This window comes from Rhodnius prolixus, unplaced genomic scaffold (genome assembly GCF_049639745.1).
Source record: "Rhodnius prolixus isolate KJV_2025 unplaced genomic scaffold, Rpr scaffold_7, whole genome shotgun sequence".
Lineage (NCBI taxonomy): Eukaryota > Metazoa > Arthropoda > Insecta > Hemiptera > Reduviidae > Rhodnius > Rhodnius prolixus.
The window spans coordinates 18,308,781-18,336,064 of NW_027411582.1; the positions used below are offsets into that span (position 1 = coordinate 18,308,781).

At 36.0% G+C, this 27,284-nt stretch overlaps 1 protein-coding gene across 1 annotated transcript in view; it reads right to left on the reverse strand.

The window, feature by feature from the left end:
• The window catches only part of LOC141447108 (opioid-binding protein/cell adhesion molecule-like), a 771,975-nt gene that overhangs the window by 137,665 nt on the left and 607,026 nt on the right, over positions 1–27,284 (reverse strand). The window contains exon 5 of the mRNA XM_074114310.1: positions 2,985–3,198. Within this exon, the coding sequence (XP_073970411.1) occupies positions 2,985–3,198 (214 nt within the window). The remainder of the gene's footprint in view (positions 1–2,984; positions 3,199–27,284) is intronic.

The window sequence follows — 27,284 nt, forward strand, 5'->3', positions numbered from 1 at the left end:
TTTTCATTTATTTATTTAGATAATGCCAAACCGTTGTTGACATTTACTCTATCCGATAATACTCTTAAGTGTGAAATATGCGATCGTTATTATAATATTCTCTTTACATGTTGTCCTTTCTACTGAAAGTTGCTTTCAAGATTATGGAAGAAAACTTGCTGGCAAGGAAAGAGAATTTGTTTCATTTTGTTTAGGTAACTATTATTATAAATAATAATGGCCAAACTAACCTCATAAATTGTTATATGCTTGAAGTTTCTAAAATGTTGCAAGTCTTAAGTTGGTTTTCGTTACCATCTTTATAATGGAACTTAAACTCTTAACCTTTTAAGACTTACTCAAAACCTTCCCGCTGTACTCTCTGCATTATTTTCTTTTTATCTTTAGTGGTTTTTTTTAAGGTGGAAAAAAACTAAACGACCTTAAAATGTGATGACACCAAAAAAAAACTATTTCTCAAAACATAAGCCAGTTTTTTACCTTCCATTTTTTTTTTTTTTTTAAATAAAATATTGCCTACTCAGTAATATTGGAAAACAGAATGGTTGGAAATTTATGAGCTTGGTAGATTTTATTTTTATTTCCTTCAGCTCTACCTTTAAACCAGCAGGTTTTGGCGTAAAGATAATCGCACGTAGTGTTCTTTTAAAAAAAATATTTTTAGTGATAAATGATGGTTGGTTTTCGCGAGAATATTAAGGTGATAAATGAGACTAGGGTTTTATCTTTTTAAGAAAGGGCATAAAACTTGCATTTCAAATCTATAAAAGGCCTAGTTCTAAGTGATATAATTACCTTATTGCCTAAATCTTTCAAATGCTTGTGTTATGTACAAAGTACGAGGGTCGTTTAAAAAGTCCGTGCAAAGTCAGAGAGATAGCACTACTGGCGCGTATCGAGGTTATGTTTAGTTAGTAGCATCTCTTGGAAGAACACACACCAAGTTTCAGCCAGATCGGTCTATTTCTTTGTGTTTGGCATTCGTTTGAATCGAGGAAGTCGAGTGATTTTCAAAAAATGGGCGAAAAAGAATTTCGTGTGTTGATTTAAACACTACTTTATGAAAGGCAAAACGCCTCAGGAGACTAAAGAGAAGCTTGATAAACATTATGGTGACTTTGCACCTTCGATTAGAACAGTTTATAAGTGGTTTCAAAATTTTCGGAGTGGCCATATGGGCACAAGTGACGCTGAACGTTCTGGACGCCCTGTTGAGGTTACTACTCCAGAAATCATTGATAAAATCCATGATATGGTGATGGATGACAGAAGAGTGAAGGTGCGTGAGATTGCTAATGCTGTGGGCATCTCGAATGAACGGGTACATAATATTTTGCATCAACATTTGGACATGACAAAGCTATCCGCAAGATGGGTGCCGCGATTGCTCACGCTTGACCAAAAACGAAATCGTGTGAAGTGTTGCAAGGACGGTTTGCAGCTGTTCCAGAAGAATCCGCAGGACTTTAAGCGTCGTTTCGTCACTGTGGATGAAACATGGATACATCACTACACTCCTGAGACCAAAGAACAATCTAAACAATGGGTTACCAAGGGGGAATCTGCGCCAAAAAAGGCGAAGACCGTTCCTTCGGCCGGAAAGATTATGGCGACTGTCTTTTGGGATTCGCAAGGAATAATCCTCATCGACTATCTGGAAAAGGGTAAAACTATTACAGGTGCATATTATTCATCATTATTGGACCGTTTGAAAACCGAGCTGCAAGAAAAACGCCCACGATTGGCCCACAAAAAAGTCCTTTTCAATCATGACAACGCACCAGCTCACACCTCAGCAGTTGTGGTCGCAAAATTAATGGAAATAGGGTTCCAACTCGTTTCACATCCCCCCTATTCTCCAGACTTGGCTCCCTCGGACTACTATTTGTTCCCCAATATGAAGAAATGGCTGGCGGGAAAAAGATTTTATTCAAACGAGGAGGTGATTGCAGAAACGAATGGCTATTTTTCAGACTTGGACAAATTCTATTATTCGGAAGGGATCAACAAACTAGAGCAGCGTTGGACGAAGTGTATAAGCCTAAAAGGAGACTATGTTGAAAAATAAAAAAGGTTTACCCCCAAAAATTAAGTAGTTTTTATTTTTGCACGGACTTTTCAAACGACCCTCGTATATTAAGTTAATGCAAATTACGCAGCTTATTTAGATTAACAAAGGGAAGACAAGAAAATGCATCGGAGCGATTAAGAGGCATATAAAGCAGTGGATCTCTTATGTAGCTAGCAACAAATATCGGTTTATTTCAGTTGTATGTGATCCAAGAATCGTTTGGCACCATATTTGTGTTATTTATGCACATGACTGAGAGCACAATAGAGATCGGGAAGTTTAAATTTTAAGGCTGAAGTCCTATATGTCGTCTTTGTAGTTGAAGAGAGCTGTATAAGATAGTACGATCATCTGATCAGAATGGTGGATTCAAACTGCCAAGCTACCACATCCTGAAAGGCAATAAAGACACGGGAATCATCAGTGAAAGGAATCATTTCCAAGACACAAGGTATAGAGTGAAATTAGAGAGCTAGTTCAGGTAAAGAAAAAATTACATAAGTAGTAGAGAAGTTTTTTTTACCAAGATAATATTTGCTGTACAAAGATAGTGTTACAGGCAAATTTAAGGTCTCCGGGTGCCAATTACACAGACGCTTATCAGGGTAAAACATTTTTAAAAATCTGATCTGCTTTATTTAGTAGTTATCTGCAACTTTAAAGTTTTTTTTTTAAACGCCTGTTGTGATAGGATATAAGAAATGCAAATAATAAGATTTTCTGCATAGTACAAAATAAAAATTTTTATAACCTCCCTCTTGCACAGGTTTTAACATGCATTCTGGTAACTCTTTCCATTAAATCCATCATTGCAATACATTTATTTGAATAAAATGAAATAAAGTGCTATAAAATATAATGTATACGTCAAGTAAGAAAATTAAAAAATTACCAAAAAAAGTTAGAAACTTACCAACTACATGCAAATAGATGGACCGTACTATTGGCGGATGTGATGTCACTTGACATTCGTAGTAACCTTCGTCTGTTTGATTGACAGCTTCTAAAACTAAATTCCAATTTCTTGGCGATGTAAATGTTGCCGTATATCTCTGGTCTCCGCTGTAAACTTCGGTACCAACTGTCAGAAGAGTCAAACTGTCTCCTAGACGTCTTAGCCATGACACCTGTACACATGTGGTAAATAAAATTGTAAGAATAATTAGTTTAACTATAAGTAAATAAAAAAATATTAATTAACTAAGAACTATTTTCTGATAATTAATGCTACGTAATCCAGTCTTTACAATCGATTACTCTTAGGAGAATTGAGCCGTTCATTGCACAAATCGATTAATCCCACTTTTTTGTAATATCTTAAAAGTAAAGTAAAGTAATCGCCTATTTTTTCAGGCGGGGCTTAACGTCCAACTACCAATTAGGTGTCGTGGACGGAGGCGACTATCAAACATACTTTACTATAAATTTCTTTTATTAACCATTAAATAAAATCCAAGGCCTAAGACTGGGAATCGAACCTAGTACCACAATACATATTAGCTTCGCAGGTCTCGCCTCTAACCGCTCGGCTACCGTGGCGCCCCATTGTAATATCTTAAATTTAGGTGTCAATTGGTTCAGTCATAGCTTTTTTATATTCTGTAATAAATTTCCTAAATAATAAAGATTAACACCTTTAAATGACAATATGTTTTTGGCCTTGAATAATTAATAATTTATTACTGATGCCGTTTTGATTCAACTTCGTGCTCTAATGTAAATCGTTGCAATGATTCAACTCAAATTCATGTAGCACCCGCTGAATGATAACGGTACAATTTATATGAATTTATATTATAAAATCTTTCTTGGTACCCCCACACTAGACTAAAAAGAACAGAACTGAACAGACGCTATCGACTACTTAAAAGACTATTAGACGATAGATCAAAACTCTCTCTGGACAACAAAAGACTGATTTATACTTCTATTTTGAAACCCATCTGGGCGTATGGAATAGAGCTGTGGGGTTCAACCAAACGCTCCAATCTCTAAATGATTCAATCTCTACCATCTAAAATACTTCGAACTATTGTACACACTCCATTTTATGGTCTCCCAACCTGGACTATACACACTGACCTTAAACATTCCTTTTGTCACCCAAGTTGCTGAAAACACGATACAGAAAACTCCACTTTAGCCTGCAATCTTATATAAATCCTCTAGCTCACAAAATCTTTCTTCTAGAACTCTTCCAGATAACCCGGACAAGACGCCTTAAGAGACAGTAGCCTCATGATCTCCTCTCAAGTGAAGAGAGTGGGACTAACAGTCTAATATTTGGGAGAGTTACCACAGGGGTAACTTCTCCACTCGATACTTATCATTTATTGCTCTATTGTATCATTGTTACTTATAGCGCTAACACGCTGATTGTAGCATAAATAAACGCAAACAAAAACAAAAAAAATATTATAAAATGAATTTTAAAAAAACAAAAAACAATCTACATTATTTCATCGCTTTTCTCCACTTTTTGTTTAAGGGAGTTGATCAAGTTGTTCAGTGAACGGTTCAATTATGTGAACGGCTCAATTAATTGCACTATTATGTGTCGCTAGCTGCTGATGAAGAGATTAATGCTGGAAACATAGTGGAGCGGCGAGCAAAGCGGCGATGATAGCTGCTTCAGATCAAAGAGAGCAACGAGCAGCGAGCAAAGATTCGCATGCACATAGTGACGAGTTTAGTCTCGCTTCTCCTTTCGACGAAACAAGATGGAGGAACTATTTTTATATGAAAATTCTTGGTTGAAACTTTGGTATTTGCAGCAGCTTAGTAGTAGGAGCTGCAGTGTACATGACATAAATAAGTCTAGAAATGAACTTGGTGAATTTCATCACTTGTACCAACAACTTCGGGAGCATCCTGGCAAGTTTCATGCGTATTTTCGAATGTCTATATCAACATTTGATTACATACTAGCCCAGTGTAACCCCATTAATCAAAATCAAATTTTATTGTTTTTGAATAATACAACTCACAACAAAAGTTAGGCACAATATAGAAAAATTAACTAAATTATTAACTAAATACAAATCTGTGTAACCCCATTAATCCTAGCAGTTACTTTAAGGTAACAAAATAGAAATATATGCAGATAAAAAGAAATTAGTCAATTAAAAAAAACAATAATTTTATTAGATCACTACTCCATGATTTGTCGTAAATTACTGTGGTTCATCTGAAAAACTGGAGTAGTACGACACTACAGAAGAAGGATTGGAGAATTCGTTCTGATCAGAAGTAGTAGGACGTGAAAATGTAATTTAATTTTGCTTAGTATTTAGATGAAAGTTAGCATTAAGGGATTGAGAACCAAATTAAATGTAGCAAAAATTACCTGAATTCTCCATTAACTACTAATTGTTAATTAATTTTAACTATTAATTATTAATTGTTAAAAACTATTGTAGCTTCGCGAATACTGTAGTCCCACAGAGGTTTCTTTAAACAAACTGAACCAATAAATGTATCAATATCCATAACCTTTGAAAAATAACCTTTACAAATTGAGCGCGATAAGAGCGAAGAAATCAAACATGTCATAACGCTTTGCTCCACTCTTTATAGATAGCGTTGCTCTATCTTCGCTTTGCTCGCCACTATGCGCGGTCCCATATGTTTACTTGTGTTTGATTTCGCCGCTTCGCTCTTCGCTATCATCGCCGTTTTGCTCGCCGCTCCTCAATGTTTCCAGCCTTAGGGTACGTTCACAACGGAGCTGTGAGCATAGATGATAGCGGAGATGATAGCAGTGATGCATCAGCGCTTATAGAATAACCTAGTACATTCTTATGTGAGCGTGCACAACGAAGCTTCGACTAGTGACTCATACTCGCTGGTATAAACGAGCATAGATGATAGAATTGAATTTTTCATTTTTCTGCTAGCTGAACTGCAGTATCGGAGCTTCAAAATGGACGTAGAAAAATTATTTAGTGCTGTCTTTACTCATTATTTTTGGTTATTATTTTATTATTTACTTTTAAACAATATTTTGTTTTTTAAATCGTGCTGACATTTATTTTCATGCGTATTTATTTGTTGTTTTTTTTTTCAATAAAATCATTACTAACCTAAGAGTAATCACTAGTTTTTCTTCTATGGCTATAGGATTTCCATGACAATTTTTCCAAAGTTTTCTTAATTTTGACCTTATTTTTTCTAAAATATAGTCGAATGTGGGTGGACCCAACCTCACATATTCAAAAAAACGATCCGGATAATTTCTAAGTTCCTTATATAAATGGTGAAATTCACCCAAAGTACTTCGTTTTTTATTTATGGGATGTACATGATATTTTCTAAAGCGTTTTTTCTTTAAAATATACTTTTTCGTTGCTGCTAAACATAAAAACTCTTCTTCACTACTCGGACATGTTGGATGTATCACAGCTCCGTTGTGCACACTAATCAGCGATTATATTTTACTCTATCAGTTATCATCTCTGCTATCATCTATACTCACAGCTCCGTTGTAAACGTACCCTTAGTCTGCCGAGGCAGAAACAGTCAGAATTTAAAACTGAAAATATTCATCTAAATTGGCATGATCAATTATATTCATTATTCCCTGATAAAAAATTGGAAAACGAGCGATAACATGTTCATCTTTATAAGGAAACTTACGTAATTTGATTACGAATAAAAGAAAATTTAATCTTTTAAGTAATACAGAAAAGCAGTGTGTACCACTTTACATCTACACTCATGTTTTATTGTTTTTTACCATCGTCTAAAAGAGCGAAAAAGCTAGAAGAAAAAAGGTTTACATTAATTCAAGTACGGTGCATATCATTAATCACTGTCTGAAAGTTTCATTCAAATTCAACTTGGTCATTCATTTAATACGGTTTAGGCCCACAAAAAGTGGAAGTGCCTGTTTGTGAGCAGGGTGTTAAGTGTCTAATTAATTTGTTCGCTAATACATTCATTCGAGTTTAATTTCTTTATGAAAGTGTTTTATGAAAATTAAACTTATTTATCTTGACTTTATAATTTAATAATAATAAAAGATAAAATAAACTACAATAATATAACAGTTATTGATCTTTACGTATAGTTAAAGGGGCGTCAACATTCAAGAACCGGTGTTCAGAACCTTATCGACGCACTGCCGATCTCTAGACCAGCGTTTCCCAACCTGTGGTACTCGAAAAATAATCAATAATGGTGGATATAAAATTTTACAGCATAAAAATATCAAAGAAACGTTTCTTCCTATAATTCATAAAAATTATTTTAATTAATAATATTATACAGTAAAGTTGTTAACATGTACCGAGTAATAAGGTTAGTCTGTCTCAAGATATACGAGAAAATATAATAGCACATTTAACAGAATTAAAATTGTCTTTCATGGAGTATTTTCCCAAAACCCGAAAACACAAATGATAATTGGGATTTCAAACCCCCTTCTATTGAGAAAATTTAAGAAAAGCTACATCATTACCAATAAAAGATAAAGAAAATTTAATAGAATTATCATGTGACTGAACTTAAATGATAACTATGTAAAGATCTGCTTAAAGAGACTGGATTGTAATGAGTAAGCTCTATCCAAGCAACATTAAATTTAATTTTGTACTTTTGGTAGTTGAATACTTAAAAGAAATTAATTTAGAAGATTTAGGCGCCATTATAATAATCCTAAAGAAGAACTTTGTAAATTAATTAATAATCTTGAAGAGAAAAATATGTACGCAATTTTTAATTATTTAAAAAAAGTTTTAAAACTAAAATCTTACACTTTACGAAGTTTATAAAGTGGACATGAACTTGAACTCCATTGTAACAGATACATTGTATCTCTATACAAATAAAGATAATAGTTAATAGTAAAATAACACACTCGGAATAACAAATTTCCATTTTTGCGAAGTGGTAAAATTTAGCATGATGTACTACCCAAGTGGTACGCGAGCCAAAAAAGGTTGGGGAAACGCTGCTCTAGACAGTAGAGACTCAAAAAAGAAGGAAGGTAATTCTGCTGTTAACATTTGACGCTATCAACTGTCCTAAATGATTAGCATTAACTTAATTTATATAAGAGATTTACGCTAGTAAATAAACTGCGTGATGCTTAACTTATACAAATAGTTAATAAACGGTTTGATGACGGCAGAATGTGAGGTTAGAAAGAACTGCGTTGTCTGTGAGTAAAAGAGAGCCAAAGCAAAGTTCTGGCTTCCCTTTTACACGATATATATGGCGGTTGGCTAAACTGCTACTTTTCGATACCTACTTGCTTACGAACTATCACAACTTAACTTTATCTGTAAGTCTGTAAGTAATCAAGACAACTTCGTCTTACCTTATTGTACTTCATATTTTTTTTTAATGTGCATTCCAGCCTTTATGTTTTATTAAGTAGGCTGTGTTTGAACAAGATAATATAGTTCGCCAACTCCAATTTGCACTTATATATAGTTTGTAAAGTGTTTTTATTCAACACTTAACATCAAGAATCTCAACGTTAAATGAGCATCTCGGGGATAATTTGAAACAGTAATGCAACAACAGTTATAAAATTCATGAGCTGTTTGAGGGGCATATATGTGCTAGGGGTACCAACTTTCTTTGCCTAAGTTCATTAACCCTTTACTAACTGTTGCGTTGGTGTTAATTTTAAAGAAGGTTAAAGTTACTTTACATAAATTTACATTCTTTACTTATGTTTCATTAAATTACTTATGATTCTTACAAAAAACTGTTCAAATATTAACGTAGAAAAAGATTCAGATGTTAATATACGAGGGTCGTTTGAAAAGTCCGTGCAAAGTCAGAGAGATAGCACTACTGGCGCGTATCGAGGTTATGTTTAGTTAGTAGCATCTCTTGGAAGAACACACACCAAGTTTCAGCCAAATCGGTCTATTTCTTTGTGTTTGGCATTCGTTTGAATCGAGGAAGTCGAGTGATTTTCAAAAAATGGACGAAAAAGAATTTCGTGTGTTGATTAAACACTACTTTATGAAAGGCAAAACGCCTCAGGAGACTAAAGAGAAGCTTGATAAACATTATGGTGACTCTGCACCTTCGATCAGAACAGTTTATAAGTGGTTTCAAAATTTTCGGAGTGGCCATATGGGCACAAGTGACGCTGAACGTTCTGGACGCCCTGTTGAGGTTACTACTCCAGAAACCATTGATAAAATCCATGATAGGGTGATGGATGACAGAAGAGTGAAGGTGCGTGAGATTGCTAGTGCTGTGGGCATCTCGAATGAACGGGTACATAATATTTTGCATCAACATTTGGACATGACAAAGCGATCCGCAAGATGGGTGCCGCGATTGCTCACGCTTGACCAAAAACGATATCGTGTGAAGTGTTGCAAGGACGGTTTGCAGCTGTTCCAGAAGAATCCGCAGGACTTTAAGCGTCGTTTCGTCACTGTGCATGAAACATGGATACATCACTACACTCCTGAGACCAAAGAACAATCTAAACAATGGGTTACCAAGGGGGAATCTGCGCCAAAAAAGGCGAAGACCGTTCCTTCGGCCGGAAAGACTGTCTTTTGGGATTCGCAAGGAATAATTCTCATCGACTATCTGGAAAAGGGTAAAACTATTACAGGTGCATATTATTCATCGTTATTGGACCGTTTGAAAACCGAGCTGCAAGAAAAACGCCCACGATTGGCCCACAAAAAAGTCTTTTTCTTTCACGACAACGCACCAGCTCACACCTCAGCAGTTGTGGTCGCAAAATTAATGGAAATAGGGTTCCAACTCGTTTCACATCCCCCCTATTCTCCAGACTTGACTCCCTCGGACTACTATTTGTTCCCCAATATGAAGAAATGGCTGGCGGGAAAAAGATTTTATTCAAACGAGGAGGTGATTGCAGAAACGAATGGCTATTTTTCAGACTTGGACAAATCCTATTATTCGGAAGGGTTCAACAAACTAGAGCAGCGTTGGACGAAGTGTATAAGTCTAAAAGGAGACTATGTTGAAAAATAAAAAAGGTTTACCCCAAAAAATTAAGTAGTTTTTATTTTTGCACGGACTTTTCAAACGACCCTCGTAAGAATTTACTTTCATCAATAACTGTGTAATTAATGTGATGGCTTTAAAAATTACCTTAAATAATTGGAATGAAACATCCTAGCGTAAACAGCCACTCTACTTACTCAGTCTACTATCCTATTTAAACTGTAAAATTTCCTAATTTATATTATTTACCAAGTAAAGTTGTAATTTCATTGCAGGATCACGGTGCATTCCACAATCTAGACTTAAAATTTATTTTCATGAAAAGAATTGTAAACGAAAATCTATAACTTAGGTCTTAAACTAGCAAACATTATTAGGATGCTAGAAAAATAAGTTGCAAGACATTGTAATTTCAGGACAGAACCTTAAATACCCAACTACCATTTACTAGGTGTCGTGGACGGAGGCGACTAGCAAACGTACTTTACTATTTCTCATTTAACCATTAAATAAAATCCAAGGCCAAGACCGGGAATCGAACCCAGTACCACAATGCATATTAGCTTCGCAGGTATCGCCTCTTAACCGCTCGGCTACCGTGGCGCCTTATAATAATATTAAAAATATTTTTTTTTAAGTGAGGAAAACCTTCATAAAGGTACCGGATGCGAAAGGTTATGTGGGTTTCCTACCCACTAAAGAACCTCACTTCCTCGTTTTCCTTGATGGAACCAGCCCGGGACCATCACATTACTTCAGGCTGGACTGGGAACACTATACCCTCCGTCATTTTTCCCTCATTTCAGCTGAAGTGTTCCTCCTCAGCTTTCTTCTTTTTCAAAATATCGCTGACGGTCTTGTGTCCTGACGGACTACTCGGCTAACATTTTGCCCACGATATTCTCTGGGGGTAATGCTCCTACTATCTCCAACTCCAGTTGCATTCTTTCTTCGTCTCTTTTCTTACACCTCTTGTGTGCCTTGCATCGTCCTGAAGTTCCTTACAATAAACACAGCAAGGGCTCTCTACTTTTCCCATGGTGTACAGTCACTTTCTGAAGCAGCCGTGACCTGTTAGAAACTGAGTCAAGTAGAAATTTACTAAACCATGTTTACTATCATACCATCCTTCAATCCTGGGAATCAACACTCTTGTCCATGCTGCCCTTGCTACAGGACTCCCATTCTTCTTGCCATTTATTTATATTATTATTATTATTAACTTTTTTGAAGCTTCAACAAGGTGTATAACTTATCTAATAAGAGCCTTATGCAGGGTGTTCATTTTAAGGCGGCTCAATTGCATTTCATGCTTAAAAGGTTGATCTGAGCAAAAAATGGTGGAGATCACATATTTATGTGTTCAGCATCTTTCATTCAAAGGATCAAACTTATTCCTTAATTTATCAAATAATGCCCTTTACTCAACTTGTGAAACATGTACTGTGCCTTCAAAGGTGCCTCCTCTGGCTTGTTAGCCAGGTTATCCAGGAGGTTGCTCGTTACCTCTAGTTTCAGCATATGTGACTTGATTTTAGATTCCTGCCCGCATACGCGGCTGACACGCGACCAAAAGTGAGGGTTCGCAGTTGACCCCCATTTTCATATAAACAGTTATAAAGAGTACAAAAAGTTATGAAAGAAACCGGAAACCGCAATTCGATATCTTTAAAATTAAAGGTGCTAGGCCATTTCAAAATCTGGTATTTATTAATCATATTTCAATTTTTTAACTTGTTATCAAAGAGAAAGAAGAGCACGCGATAGGTCATTTTTATGTATTTTTTCATCCCCTTTCTACTGAAAATATTACCAAGGCAGTAAAGCTAGTATTTTTTCTTAATATCGGGAAATAAATCGTTTTCCGAGTGATTTTTCTAAGAAAAATCAAATGTTAAGAGCTTTAGATGTTCTCAAGCATACACAAAATGGCTATAAAATAATTTTACATCTGTTACAAACAAGAAGGTTTGATAATTATTTGGTAATTTTGGGAGAGTTGCGTTTAATTACCAAAAAAAAATTGGAAACCTCCTGCCAAATATTTATGTGATCAGCATCTTTCATGTAAAGGATCAAACTTATTCCTTGATTTATCAAATAATGCCCTTTACTCAACTTGTGAAACATGTACTGTGCCTTCAAAGGTGCCTCCTCTGGCTTGTAAGCCAGGTTATCAACTGCTCTCTGTATCTGAGGAGGGACATATCGCTAAAAAAATGGAGATATTTTCTGCAATTCTTACTGGTAAGGCCATATTCCTTTCCAGTGATAAGAGAAACTTAATTTTTATTTTATTATTATTATATTTTCCTAATTCAAGGCACCAACCAAATTCTACCCTATCTGAAACCATGCTGTAAAATAAAAAACTTTTCTCTCGTTTAAAGTTTAGTAAAGTACCTGCCTATAGTTTTTTTTTCCCTAACTTTTGATGACTTTCTGATGGCACTTTTTCAGTGTTAGTAGTGACGTCAGAAAATGGAGGAAAAAAGAGGGGAGAGTTCGAGGGCGTTAAAATAAGCCTCCTGTTTTTATCCTGGGTTTTTGTGATGGGTATACTAAGAGAAAGAAAGATGGGTTAGAAAGTACGGTGGATGGGTAGCGGCTTGTCGTATCCACTTATCAAAATCTCCTCTTTTTTTCCCCCCCAACTGCTTTAGGGTCTAATGAAGGGACAACATATAAGTGTTTCAATGGTGAAATGGTGTTAGCTAGAAAAAAGAGGGACCATGTTCGGGTGTGCAGGTTACTGTAATGTGTCATTGGTTCGCCAAGGGAGGTTTCAGTAAGAGCTGTACATAACCTGGTTTGTTGACAGGCTGGAATGAGTAAGTATGCAATAGAAATGAGATCTTCTATTAGCTTACTGTTCAATGTCAGGACATAAAAGGGTGCGTTCCACTAAGCGCTCAAAAACGATCAAAATTTACCTTCAGCCAGCCGTTCCACTTGACGACCGCGGTCGTTGTGGTCGTGGCGAAAATGTCACTAATGACGTTTTATTATTTTCACTCTTGCGAAGCGCATCTTAAGAGCTGGGTCGATGTGGGCGTTCAGAAATTTGGCGTAATTTTTAAGAAGAAAAGATGGCGACCGAAAAAATTATATCATGTAAATGAAAGTATTATCTCATGTAAATAATTGAATGTGTTTCTCGAAAGTCTAAAAAAAGTTAATAAAATGAAAAATTACTTATCCCTTTACATACTAAATCACTGAATAACGATCAATTACACTTTGATAGTTAATAATACGTGGAAGGGATTAGCTATGCGGTTAGCATACTGGACTCCCACGCGGAGGTCCCGGGTTCGAATCCAGCAGCTGACCCTTAGATTTTCTCTTCCTAGGAGCTTCTTACAACTCACTGTCCGGTGATGGACAGTGTTGTCTATATCGAGAGAACACTGTCCGGCGGCCGGCAGTGCACTGAAATAAGCTCCGGGCGCCAATAACCTTAGATGTTGACGCGCCTTAAAACATTTAAAAAAAAAAAAATATGTGGCCTAAGTTTTCGCTTTTCACTATTGCGATTTTGTAAGAATTGCATTCCACTCTTCATCGGAACAAGATGAAGAACTTTCTAAAGCATTATTATTTTGCATTAATAGCATTAGCCAATTGTTGCCATAAAAGGCATTTTAATTTTATTTAAACGTAAATACTCTTCGAAAATGTAATATAAAAATTGAATTATATACATATATATTTAATATAAGTCAACTTTTCCAATAATTAATAAAGTTTATTATAACTGCTTATAAACGGGGTTAAAATTAAAAAACAACCTCTTCAAGCTTCTGACTTATTTTCGAGGTAGCCATTTGTAATGTTAACATGAACGGTTAAAACGCCCCGTAGTCCATTCCAGTTGAATTTTCGATTGTAACGCTCGCAAGCAAGTGGAACGGGCAAAACCGCGAGGATCATAAGCGTGATCGTTGTTAACGCTTAGTGGAACGCATCTTCAAATGTTTAGGTTATCCTCCTCTATTACCTGACATTTGCGTAGGACTTTCTGAGGTATTTCATGGCCATTTCTAAGCCGTTTTAATTGTGATTATGCTCCTGGAGCCTTGGAAGCTCAAGATTTGTCCTATCCTCGTATATACAGGGTGATTTATTTAAAACGCACCAATCGCTAATAACTTTTTAGGAAAGCAGAATTTCGAAAAAACCCACGAAGTAAACTATATGTTTTTTTTGGTCTAGTTTTCAAATTTTCCACCCCCGATGCTGTATCTTCATTTTTGGCGGAGTTAGGTCAAAAACCCGATTGTGGTTTCATAAGGACCACATGTTTTGACAATGATTATGAAAACTACATAAATAACTGTGATAAATGACGTTAACCCCGTTTCGATATCCTTAATATTGGTTGAGATATTTAAGATCAAAGTTACAATTTTATCTTATTCGTGAACGGTTTTCGATATTAATTTTCCACCAGAAATACACGTTTTGGGAGGTGCTCTGACTGCAAAAAATATTATTTGAGACTCAAAGAAGAAAAATAATAAGAATTTAAGATTTAAAAAAATGTAGTGTAATGTAATGGTTATGGGTGAGTCAGAATAAATTTGTTTTATCATCAAATGAAAGCAGCCATAACATCATGATAATGTATCCCGTATGCAAGACTTCATGTCCTATGATTACGGTGCCAGGGAGGGGCGGATGTTGGTCTAGTGATCAAGAGCGTGGCTTTGTAAGTGGAAGGTCCCCAGTTCGAATCCTGCATATAACTACACTTTATTAAAAAAAGTATTATGATTCTTTAAGTAATAAGAATTACTGCATACGCGAGATTCGAACTGGGGGTCTCCCACTTACAAAGCCGCGCTCTTGACCTCTAGACCAACACCCTGGCAAGATATTCTTACCGTAATCATAGGTCAAGAAGTCTTGCATACGGGGTACATTAAAATGATGTGATGATTGCTTTTATTTGATGATAAAACAAATTTATTCTGACTCACCCACAACCACTACATTACACTACATTTTTTTAAATCTTAAATTCTTATTATTTTTGTTCCTTGAGTCTCAAATAACATTTATTGCAGTCAGAGGACCTCCCAAAACGTGTATTTCTGGTGGAAAATTAATATTGAAAACCGATCACGAATAAGATAAAATTGTAACTTTGATCTTAAATATCTCAACTAATATTACGGATATCGAAACGGTATTAACGTCATTTTTTACAGTGTTTTATGTAGTTTTCATAATCATTGTCAAAACCAGTGGTCCTTATGGAACCCCAATCGGGATTTTGGCCGTAACTCTGCCAAAAATGAAGATACAGCATCGGGGGTGGAAAATTTGAAAACTAAACTTAAAAAAACATATAGTTTACTTCGAGGGTTTTTTCGTAATACCGCTTTCCTAAAAAGTTATTTGCGATTGGTGCGTTTTAAATGGATCACCCTGTATATAGTATGTCCACTCTGAAAGAATCTGGAAAGAGTTCTGGCCCTTGGGAAGGTTACCCCTTAATCCAATCTCCGAGAATTTCTTAAGAGATAAATTCTGGAGTTTATCCATTACACCTCGATTAAAACAAAAAGAAAAATCACTGATAGCTCCTTTTTTTTTTTTTTTTTTTTTTTAAAAGAACAATTCCCGTAAGATAGTTGTTGCTTTTTCAAGAGGATTCTTGGTGAATTGCAATGTCTGCTGTACACTCAAGAGAGCCATTTCACTACAAGCTATAATTTTATTAGCTTACATTTATAGCGGAAGAGAAATAAGAAAGTTAGCATTTCTTCCCTTTTGGGAGGAGACTAATATAAGAAGTAAAAGAAAGAATGTAGAAAATAGAAAGAGGTCAGGACGTAAAGAGAATTAGAAGTAGTGGAGAATTCTATTAAAAAACTATCTTCAAGTCAGCTCCTGAGTTGGTAGAGGGAATGTTATTGATTGAAAAAGCATTACCTTCTAAGCATTTGCTCTCTGACAGTGAATCCTGTACCTTTAACTAGTCACATTGGCTAAAAAGCACTCTACATCTTATTAAGCTGGATGCTTTGTAGAATGATGTTGCATTTTAAGTGAATCAAAACTTTAAGGAATTAGTGATGCACAGACACGATAACTTTTACAGAAATTACAATGAAAAGTACTTATAATTACGTCCTAACACCTAGGCGAAGATTAGGTTACTAGTTATTTACTGTCAATATAACCTTACCTGACAACTGATAATCGATAATACATGTAATACTTAACCCAGTTAAAAATTATTGCAGAAGCTTATTTGGTAGGTGGTTAATTTACTAAATTTCTATTCAAAAATAAGATTTTTGCATTAAAGCCAGCTTAATTTTGGGCCAATTAACTTTAAATATTGTCAACAATACGTTTTACAAATCGATACTTTACTTCAATCGAAATGAAACGCTTTTATGTGCCACAAGGTTGGCATAGTTCATGTTCAATTCAATGATAACGATATATTTATAATAATAATAATAATAATACTTTATTGGGAAGGGATTAGCTATGAGGTTAGCATACTGGACTCCCACGCGGAGGTCCCGGGTTCGAATCCAGCAGCTGACCCTTAGATTTTCTCTTCCTAGGAGCTTCTTACAGCTCACTGTCCGGTGATGGACAGTGTTGTCTGTAACGAGAGAACACTGTCCGGAGGCCGGCAGTGCACTGGAAAAAGCTCCGGGCGCTAATGACCTCAGCTGTTGATGCGCCAAAAAAAAAAAAAAAAAAATAATACTTTATTTAAAAAGTAACTTAATCATTTTAAAAAACAAGTACAGCCTTCAGGTGGTCGGTTACAGTGTGATTTGGTGTCCCAAAATGAGTTCCCCTGAGGTGATTTTTCAACTTCGGAAAGAGAAAAAAAGTCACAAGGACTCAAGTCAGGCGAATAAGGAGGCTGAGGAGCCACAGGAATGTTTTTACTGGCCAAAAACTCGTTTATTGAAATTGCTGTGTGACAAGGAGCATTATCGTGATGCAACACCCACTTGTTCTTGATGTTTGGTCTCACACGAATGACCCTTTTTCGAAGTTTTTCAAGAACCACACGGAGTTTCTACCTCAAGGTCAAACGGTCAATCAACACTTTTACCGAGAGGTTCTTGAAAACTTCAGACGAGACTTATTAATGATATTTGGAAGTTGCAGAAGCTGTTTAGGGCAATCAGGAGGGCCAACCAAAGAGCACTGAAAATTATATTGGTAACACCTGGTGAGAGTATTTATTTATAATAAATTCAGTGGAAAAGAGGAAAAAATAACTACTTGCTACTTATATTCTTTACCAAAGTAATTACTAAGTGGTACATGACAAAAAAACAACACCAATTTCAATATTTTAAGATACAAATTTCACCTATGCATAGGGTTGCCAACTGCCCTTTTTTGGAAAGGACAGTCCCTTTTTTAACACCTAGTTGTCCTTGTCCTTTCTTAAATTAGGAAAGGACGCCTTTTGTCCTTTTTTCAGATATTATTCACACAAATCTAATTTATTTTATTGCACGTATTTTTGATTTAAGTTCTGACTTCCGAGACTTCTTCATTTGGCGTGTTGTTTTTCTGTTCTAACTGAACTGAATAAATAGGTCAACAGGTTATTGATGTAACGAAGAACAAAATGCAAAAAATGGTACTGGATTTGATGATTATATTCTTGTGGTAGGTGCATTCCTTTCATAATGCCGACGCTGTTTTAAGGCCTACTTTTAAGCAATTAATCAATTGCATCAATTCTGCATCAATTTTTAAAATAACTCCTATTCATCGCATACCTTTCGAAAGGGGATTGTATGTAGATGTTTTTTCATGAGTAGTGCACGTTTTAACTTGTATAATATGTTTCAGAAAAATGAAGTCAAAGTTTTTTGGAAAAAATTAGAAACTAGCTATTTCTAATGTTTGGGCCGCAAAATGAAATACTTGATATTATTATTTCGAAACATAAATTAGCTTATTTAAAAGGATATTTAGCCGTCTTTCTAATGAGCTTATTGAAATTGCTGTAGCTTTAATAGTTTGAGAAATATAGACAAATGTTTGCTAAAAAGTAGTACAGTAAAAGCTCCTTATTCGCGCTCCCTTCATTCGCGTTTTCACTATTCGCGGATTAAAAAAATGCGACCCAATTCCTATATTCGCGGAAGTACACTATGATAATAAAAGGATTCCAATAGGTATCCAACCCAATATCCTTTGTAAATGCCGTCAAATGGACTAATAAAAAAAGTAAAATAGATCTTATTACAACTTTGCCTAAAGTATGTTGTTAAATGATATCGCCGAGGACTTTGACATAAGCCGCCTTCGCCGCGATCGGTGATTTCAAAATCACCGATTCTTAAGAATGTAAACGCACAGAATGAAAGCAATTGTTCGTGATCCAGCAATAGAAAAAATGGAAGTGGCGTTGTCATTATGGATCGAAGACCGCAATCAAAAAAGGGTGCCCCTGAGTGGTCCAATGGTTCGGGAGAAGGCAAAGTATCTTTACGCTCATTTTAAAGAACCTGATGGTAGTTGTAGTGACAAGTTCAAACTTTGACTGGAAACAAAAGCTTTTAAAAACTGCCAAGCAAGAGAAAATTACAAAATTCTTCAAACCATTGCCTAAGCCTTAAGATAATTAATCAAAATGTTCAAAAACTTCAATTAAATTGATTTTTTTATATATTTGTTTTTTTTTTATTTTGTCAGCTAGGAACGTATCCCCTATAATCCCATATAAATTACCATTCCGTATTCACGGTTTCTGTATTCGCGGCATATTTATGGAACATATACCCCGCGAATAAAGAGCTTTTACTGTAATACCTTGCAAAAAAAACATAAAATTAAAAATATCTATAAAACTGAGCCGAATCGAGCCATAGTTTATATAGAATTTTTTTGTTGCAAATGATGCCTAGAATCGCCTCCCGAAGTAACGGTAGTCTTAATGCTGGAACACCCTGTATATTCCCGGGCCCCAAAATCCTGTCGACGGCCCTGAATGTACCTGATTTTTTTTTAGGGTATCCTTTTTTTTATAGAGTTGGCAACCCTATCTATGCATAATAGGCAATTGCAAAGTTGAAATATTACACCCTTTTAAAGTAAAAATAGAGAGATTAATAGTAGAAAGGAAAAGATTTGCAAAATGGTAACACTATTTCTTTAACAAATATCTGATGAGGGAAGGGATTAGCTATGAGGTTAGCATACTGGGCTCCCACGCGGAGGTACCGGGTTCGAATCCAGCAGCTGACCCTTAGATTTTCTCTTCCTAGGAGCTTCTTACAGCTCACTGTCCGGTGATGGACAGTGTTGTCTGTAACGAGAGAACACTGTCCGGAGGCCGGCAGTGCACGGGAAAAAGCTCCGGGCGCTAATAACCTCAGCTGTTGATGCGCCAAAAAAAAAAAAATATCTGATGTAAAAATTTAATGTATTCTATTTCCCTCTGATTAAATTAGGATTTTATTTGAAGCCCATTACTGAAAAGTTCATTAAAAATAAGAAGAAAAACAGAAAACTGCAATCCTGTAAGAAAAAACTATTATTAAAAAGATGCTGCAAGCAAAAATGATGCAAGGAATATTAAATTTCAATTTCCAAAAATTGTTTCAAGTTACCACTTATTTTCCTTAAATACTTTATTGTTTCTCTTACCCACCTTTGGGAAATTCCCCTTACAATGGAATAAATTTACTTTGAAAATAGAAAAACTGTAGCAATAGATTTTGGCGAGCATTTAAATAAAAGTTAACATAACGTGTTCATAAATTATATTTACGAGGGTCGTTTGAAAAGTCCGTGCAAAGTCAGAGAGATAGCACCACTGGCGCGTATCGAGGTTATGTTTAGTTAGTAGCATCTCTTGGAAGAACACACACCAAGTTTCAGCCAGATCGGTCTATTTCTTTGTGTTTGGCATTCGTTTGAATCGAGGGAGTCGAGTGATTTTCAAAAAATGGACGAAAAAGAATTTCGTGTGTTGATTAAACACTACTTTATGAAAGGAAAAACGCCTCAGGAGACTAAAGAGAAGCTTGATAAACATTATGGTGACTCTGCACCTTCGATTAGAACAGTTTATAAGTGGTTTCAAAATTTTCGAAGTGGCCATATGGGCACAAGTGACGCTGAACGTTCTGGACGCCCTGTTGAGGTTACTACTCCAGAAATCATTGATAAAATCCATGATATGGTGATGGATGACAGAAGAGTGAAGGTGCGTAAGATTGCTAGTGCTGTGGGCATCTCGAATGAACGGGTACATAATATTTTGCATCAACATTTGGACATGACGAAGCTATCCGCAAGATGGGTGCCGCGATTGCTCACGCTTGACCAAAAACGAAATCGTGTGAAGTGTTGTAAGGACGGTTTGCAGCTGTTCCAGAAGAATCCGCTGGACTTTAAGCGTCGTTTCGTCACTGTGGATGAAACATGGATACATCACTACACTCCTGAGACCAAAGAACAATCTAAACAATGGGTTACCAGGGGGGAATCTGCGCCAAAAAAGGCGAAGACCGTTTCCTTCGGCCGGAAAGATTATGGCGACTGTCTTTTGGGATTCGCAAGGAATAATCCTCATCGACTATCTGTAAAAGGGTAAAACTACCACAGGTGTATATTATTCATCGTTATTGGACCGTTTGAAAACCGAGCTGCAAGAAAAACGCCCACGATTGGCCCACAAAAAAAGTCCTTTTCCATCACGACAACGCACCAGCTCTCACCTCAGCAGTTGTGGTCGCAAAATTAATGGAAATAGGGTTCCAACTCGTTTCACATCCCCCCTCCAGACTTGGCTCCCTCGGACTACTATTTGTTCCCCAATATGAAGAAATGGCTGGCGGGAAAAAGATTTTATTCAAACGAGGAGGTGATTGCAGAAACGAATGGCTATTTTTCAGACTTGGACAAATCCTATTATTCGGAAGGGATCAACAAACTAGAGCAGCGTTGGACGAAGTGTATAAGCCTAAAAGAAGACTATGTTGAAAAATAAAAAAGCTTTACCCCAAAAAATTAAGTAGTTTTTATTTTTGCACGGACTTTTCAAACGACCCTCTTACAGGCTAACTGTAAGGCAAAGAAACCTTACCTACGGTTTACTTTCTCCTATAGCCTATTTATTTCTAGTGGGTAAAAGATGGAATTTTGTTCAATAAAGTTTTTCCAAGATACGATGCAGGTTTTCTACTGAATAAACTTTTAATATGTAAATTCTTTTTTTCACTTTATTAGCCATATTTACAGCTACAACAAATGGTTGCATCAAGTAAATTTGATGAAACTGGCAGTAAATTGTTTCAAAAATATTTTATTGCTGATATTATGCTATATATAGCAATGTGTGCTTTTCAATTTTGTTTCAAACTATACTGTGAGAAACATTATTGCATTTAAATAGGAACTTTAATTTGCATACAATCGATAAAATGTTGAAATATTATCTTTTAAACAAAACAGTTATGTAATACTAAAACTGTTGTTAGCTACATACCTTTTTTCAATTTACAGCCGTGAATATTAATTAAATAATAAAATACTGGTTTATTGTTTTAATAATCCTTTTGTTTAATCTCCATTGTTTGTTTATTTGAATTCTCTAAGAGAAAATATTGGGAGTTGTTTAATTCAGTTCTATATTCAGTTTTGAAATGACGTGAATAAAATGTAAAATGATAATTCGTCGAAGTTTTTCTTATAAAATAAATAAAACCCAATTAATTTTGTTTTAAACACATAGGGTAAAGTCGGGTGAGATGGCCAATCGGGAGAGATGGCCAACAGCCGAAATTTAATCGCAAATGTCGACCGACGGCGCTGCGTGACCTCTCCAGTGATGAACCTTCATGTCTGACTACAGTGAGTTCATTTTGGTCTGCGTCAATGCGTTATTAATTAACTCAGAGAATAAAAACATTATCGTCTCAACAAAAATTTTTATGACAGTTGCATATTGCGTGCTGCAGCGAATGTATTTGTCGAAATTTTAGTGTTGTTTTTTACATATTAGGAAAGTATACTACACATTAATGAATCCTAACTTCTAAAACTGTCAAAAAGTACGCGTTGAGTTATGTTTATCTTGTTGGCCGTCTCTCTCTAGCATTCGGGACAGATGGCCATCAAACAGTAGGGATAGATGGCCAATTATTTTTACTTTTTTTCTGTTATAGTTTGGCTCAGTTTCCAATTCACTGCAGAAAAATGCCAACTCAGTATAAAAGACAGAACACTAACCGCGGAAATTATACTGAAGAAAATTTGAGATCGTATTAACCCCACACCCAAACTGTCGTCTTTGCGAGAAAACGAGCCAAGTCTGTTGCCACTTTATTAACTTCTCTCGAGCACATTGCTGTTGTGAAAAAACAGAGTTGCAAAGAAATCCAAACTAACAGGAAATACCATCCCCAAAGAGACAATTCTGAAAGAAAAGGATTGTCCGAAAAAGAAAACGCTCACCATTCCCAAGTTCCGCTGAAGAGAACGAAACAGGAATCGAATTTGAAGATGAAAGTGACCTCCATTTCAGAAATCGATGAAACTGAATGTACAGGATATGGGGAAAGCTACAAGACCAGAAAAAAAAGATTGGTTGGAATGCATAATATGCCGGAAGTGGTTTCACGAAAATTGCTCTTCTTTTGCATACACTTGCAAAAATGTAGTAAAAGCGCATTTAAAAAGAAGAAAAATAAGTAAATATTAAGTAACCATTTATGGTTTTCTGATATTTTTACGTTTTACTAGTGCAATTCCATTTACAATATGTGGTCATCTCTCCCAAGTTGCATTGGCCAACTCACCCAACCCAGTGGGGATAGATGGCCAATTGCTATTTTTTTTTTTTTTTTTTTTTTTGTAAGAATAAAAAAATGTTTCCCTCAGCATTTTTTCTGAAATTTTTTCCCTATCTTATGTTTGAGAGCGTATGAGGTTTCCAAAAATAATAATAAAGTAAGCCTAGCTCTTACCAAAAATTTGCAGGCACTCTCCAAATAAAATGGTGGCCATCTCACCCTACTTTACCCTAAGTTTGATTCAGGTTACAGAGTTGCGATACCTGAGGAAAATAGAGAAGGATTAAGGCTAGAAATATAAGAAGGATCTTACAAGTAAATCCACAGAAGAGATGACAATCAGCTAGTTTGGCAACCTACTAAGTGTGGAGCAGGAAAAACTGGTGAAAAAGATATAAGATATTAAGAAAAGAGGAAAGCCAAGAAGAATTTGTGGAGGCCCAGAAGGTTCAGCAGAGTTTCTGAGATTAGGGAAGTAGACAAGGGATGATTTAGGATATAGACAGTTGGTGGAAGCCTCTACAGGAGCGACATCTCTTTATCCGGTACGAGGGCAATGGATTCGGAGGAACAAGAAGAACAATCAAAACGTTGGTAGCAGAAATCAACTATTTGATTGCATAGGGAAGGAATTAAGCTAATAAATGGTTAGCGGTCTTGATTTCCACGCAGAGATCCCGGTTACAAATTCAGCAATTGGCACCATCTGAAATGGCAAATATAGTGCACTGAAAATAAGCTCCAGATACCCATAACCACAGATGCTGGACGCATCTTAAATTAACAATATAAATATATCGATTGCTTGCCCTGGGATAAAAAAATTTTGCTTTGCTAAATATCTGGACTTCTTGAAGTTGATACAAAATTTAATGCGATTAAAAATGGTTTATCGTGTTTCACGCTTCAGCTAGCGACAGGGATTACCTGGGTAGGATTTGGAATGGTAAATGGCGAACTAATGGATTTTGGATGCAGATTTAAGGTAAGATGGAATATTGTATACAGTTTTAATGACCCTCCCATTGGGTGTTAACCCTGAGAAATATTTTCTTAACATCTTTTTTACTCCTTCGCTAGAAAATGGACTAAGTAAATTTTGGATTTAAAATTATGATTATGGTGCTATGAATACAGGGTGACCAGAGTTATATGCTCCACCTACTTTTTTTGTAAACGGCGGGAAATTTCGAAAAAATAAAAAACACGTAATCATTTTTAGTCTAGTTTTTTTTCAGTGATTGACCAATTTTTTTAAACCCCTGTATCTCGAGATACAGCATCCAACTTTTGTTTTTCAAATGGAACGTTATATTTTTTGTTGCATATTTTTGTAGTATTTGAGCTCCTAAAAACAAAAAAAAAATTTTTTTGAAATCGGTTAGGTTTTTCAAAAGTTATGGTAATTTAAAATATGAAAAACAAATTTCAGTTTACTGTCAAAATTACTTTATTTTTTTTAAAGAATCTGTTCAAACTGGGCACAATCAACGGATAGGCAAGCCAAAACTCTAGACTCCCAAGCTTTGCTTGTAGCAGCACTTATGGTGACGAAGTCAAGATCTAGGCAGGCTAGAGTTATTCGACGTTCAGGTGTTTTTTTTTCTACAAACGTTTGGTGTGGAGTTATAGGAAATAAACTAATCGGCCCATACTACTACAGAGAGAACTTAACTGGTGTAAGGTATCTAACTTTTTTAAAGAGACATTTTGCCAGTTCTGCTTGAAGTTGTTCCTCTTCAACGTCGGCTAAATATGTATATTCAACAAAATGGTTGCCCGAGAGTTGTTCGAGGTTACCTGGACAGAAATTTCCATGAAAAGTGCTTAGGGAATCATTGTCCCATCCAATGGCCACCTCGATCTCTGGACTTAACCCCAATGGACTATTTTTTTTATGGGGATATCTAAAAAATAAAGTGTACAGTAACCCTAATCACGTGGCTTCAGTCGATGATCTGATACGTCGAATAACTCTAGCCTGCCTAGATCTTGACTTCGCCATCATAAATGCTGCTACAAGCAAAGCGTGGGAGTCCAGAGTTTTGGCTTGCCTATCCGTTGATTGTGCCCAGTTTGAACAGATTCTTTAAAAAAAAATAACGTAATTTTGTCAATAAACTGAAATTTGTTTTTTATATTTTAAATTATTATAACTTTTTAAAAACGTAACCGATTTCAAAAAAATTTTTTTTTGTTTATTTTAGGAGCTCAAATACATATTAGCTTCGCAGGTCTCGCTTCTAACCGCTCGGCTTCCGTGGCGCCTTGTATACAGGTAATTGCCATTTAGAACCAGTGGAACAGATAATTCTAATTCATGATTTACAACAAATATATATTAATATTTCAGCTGATAATAGATACTGTCTGTATGAAAGTAACTTTTCCAAAACTGTGAGAAAAATATTTGGAATATCCATCTGCAATAACTTAGAAATTATTACTTTAGGATGGCTGCCAAAAGAATGATTGTAAAAGGATATTGTGTAAAGTAGGCCGGTCATAAATAGGTAAAACTGATGGTTCTATAAATGAAAAACTGTGCTTTTAAGTTAAAGGAAAAACATGTTTTAGTATGTAATTTGTTACACTGGAACTATTAAATATGCTGCATATAAGAAATAGCGAAAAATATAACACGTTAGAAGGTTAAAATATTCTATGTGTTCACACAACATTAAAAAAACAAAGAATATATAAAGTGCAAATATAAAGAGAGATTGCCTTAACAGAAAGATATTCTTAGATCTATGTCAAAGTGGGATAATCTCTGACATTTGGAGAAGCAACAAAATCCTATTAAATCGTAGAGATCTGAATTTAAATTATGTTCGTCCGATTGAGCACATTATGGGATAAACATCTGAATAATTTATTTTAAGGATCAATGATTGGAAAGCTTTGTTAAGCTGAGTAGAAACTAACACGCGAGAAGTATTCTTGTTTTCAAACACCATTTCTTTACAAAATCTTGGGTGAAAAATCTCGAAAGATTTTATTTTTTTAACTGTATCTTCCATACTTTATCTTCAATTCTATGTTTATACTGAATTTTAGAGGAGTTAGTCTCCTAATTAGACCAGTCTGTTCACCTTTTCGTTTCCTAAAATCCCTATATGATCTGGTACCAAACAACTAAAAGAACATATCGATGTGAAGCTGGCTATTCCACCAAAAAGCACGACTGAACGAGATATCACCACCTTCAAAGCCGCCCCCTGTCTATTAGAAAAGACTCAAAACTCCTTTTACGTGGGAGTTGCGAGCCTATAACTCAAAAGCATAACAATTAAATAGTACAAAATCTCAAAGTTGCTATGGCTTCTCACCTTACATCATTTTTGACCAGAGCTGGAGTGTAAGGTGCTCATTGAGAGTGCTCTTGGGAGATATGCCACCGTCTTTCAGGCCGAGGTTTTTGCCATTAAAACGCGCTGGGGAAAATCTGCGATTGAATCTTAGAAATAGGGAGATTTGCATTTTTTCGGACAGTCAAGCGGCACTGAAGGCCCTCTCTTCCTTCAAAACTACCTCTTCCCTGGTCTGGGAGTGTAAAAAGGCTCTAGATCAACTGGCTCGGCACAATATAGTCCGACTGGAGTGGGTGCCGGGCCATGTGGGGATTAAGGGGAATGAAATAGCTGATCAGTTGGCCAGGAATGGAGCTGGTACTCCTCCAGTCCTGGGGATCACTAGGGGTGCAGTTCGTGAGGCTCTCAGAGACTGGGATCTGAAGAGAGCATGAAAAGTACTGGGTGATGCTTCCTGGGGTCAAATACAGCAAGAGGGTTATGCCCTTGTTGTGCAAACAAAGCGCCAAAGTTACTCTAGGTTTGGGCAGGAATCAGATCACTCTGATTACAGGCCTATTCACAGGGCACGGAAGGTTCAGGAAGTACCAGCACAAGTTAGGGCTTATTAGCTCGGAACCTATGTGCAGATTGTGCCAGGAAGAGGAAGAAACGGCCTCTCATCTGTTATTCGATTGCTTTGCAATCGAGAGACTGCGCTACGAAATCTTTGGTACCTTCAGACCAGTGGAGATTGTAGCGCAGAGGAACTGGTAGGGAAAGCTCTCAACCTTCATAGAAGGGGAGGTTTCGCCTACTAGACTTAAGGGAAGGCACAATAAGCCTCTTGGTGGCTGCAGTGCCGTGGGGCAGGGGTTCCGTCCCGACGTGTAAAATCTAAATCTAAAATCTACATCATTTTTTAATTCTATCGAGTAAAATTTAAAGTAATTGCCTGGTAAACATATTGGTTGCCCTCATCGTTAACCAATCATCAATTGGTACAACTAACCTCTAAGCTTGATGAAATGGATAAAGCAGTTTGATTGGTTAATGTTCCATTAACTTTTCTTCAACTATAATTTACCATTTTAATATTAGGATTAGTTTGGTTGTTACCTGGTAATGACAACCCCTACCTCAAAATTCGTAAGTTTTATTCAATAG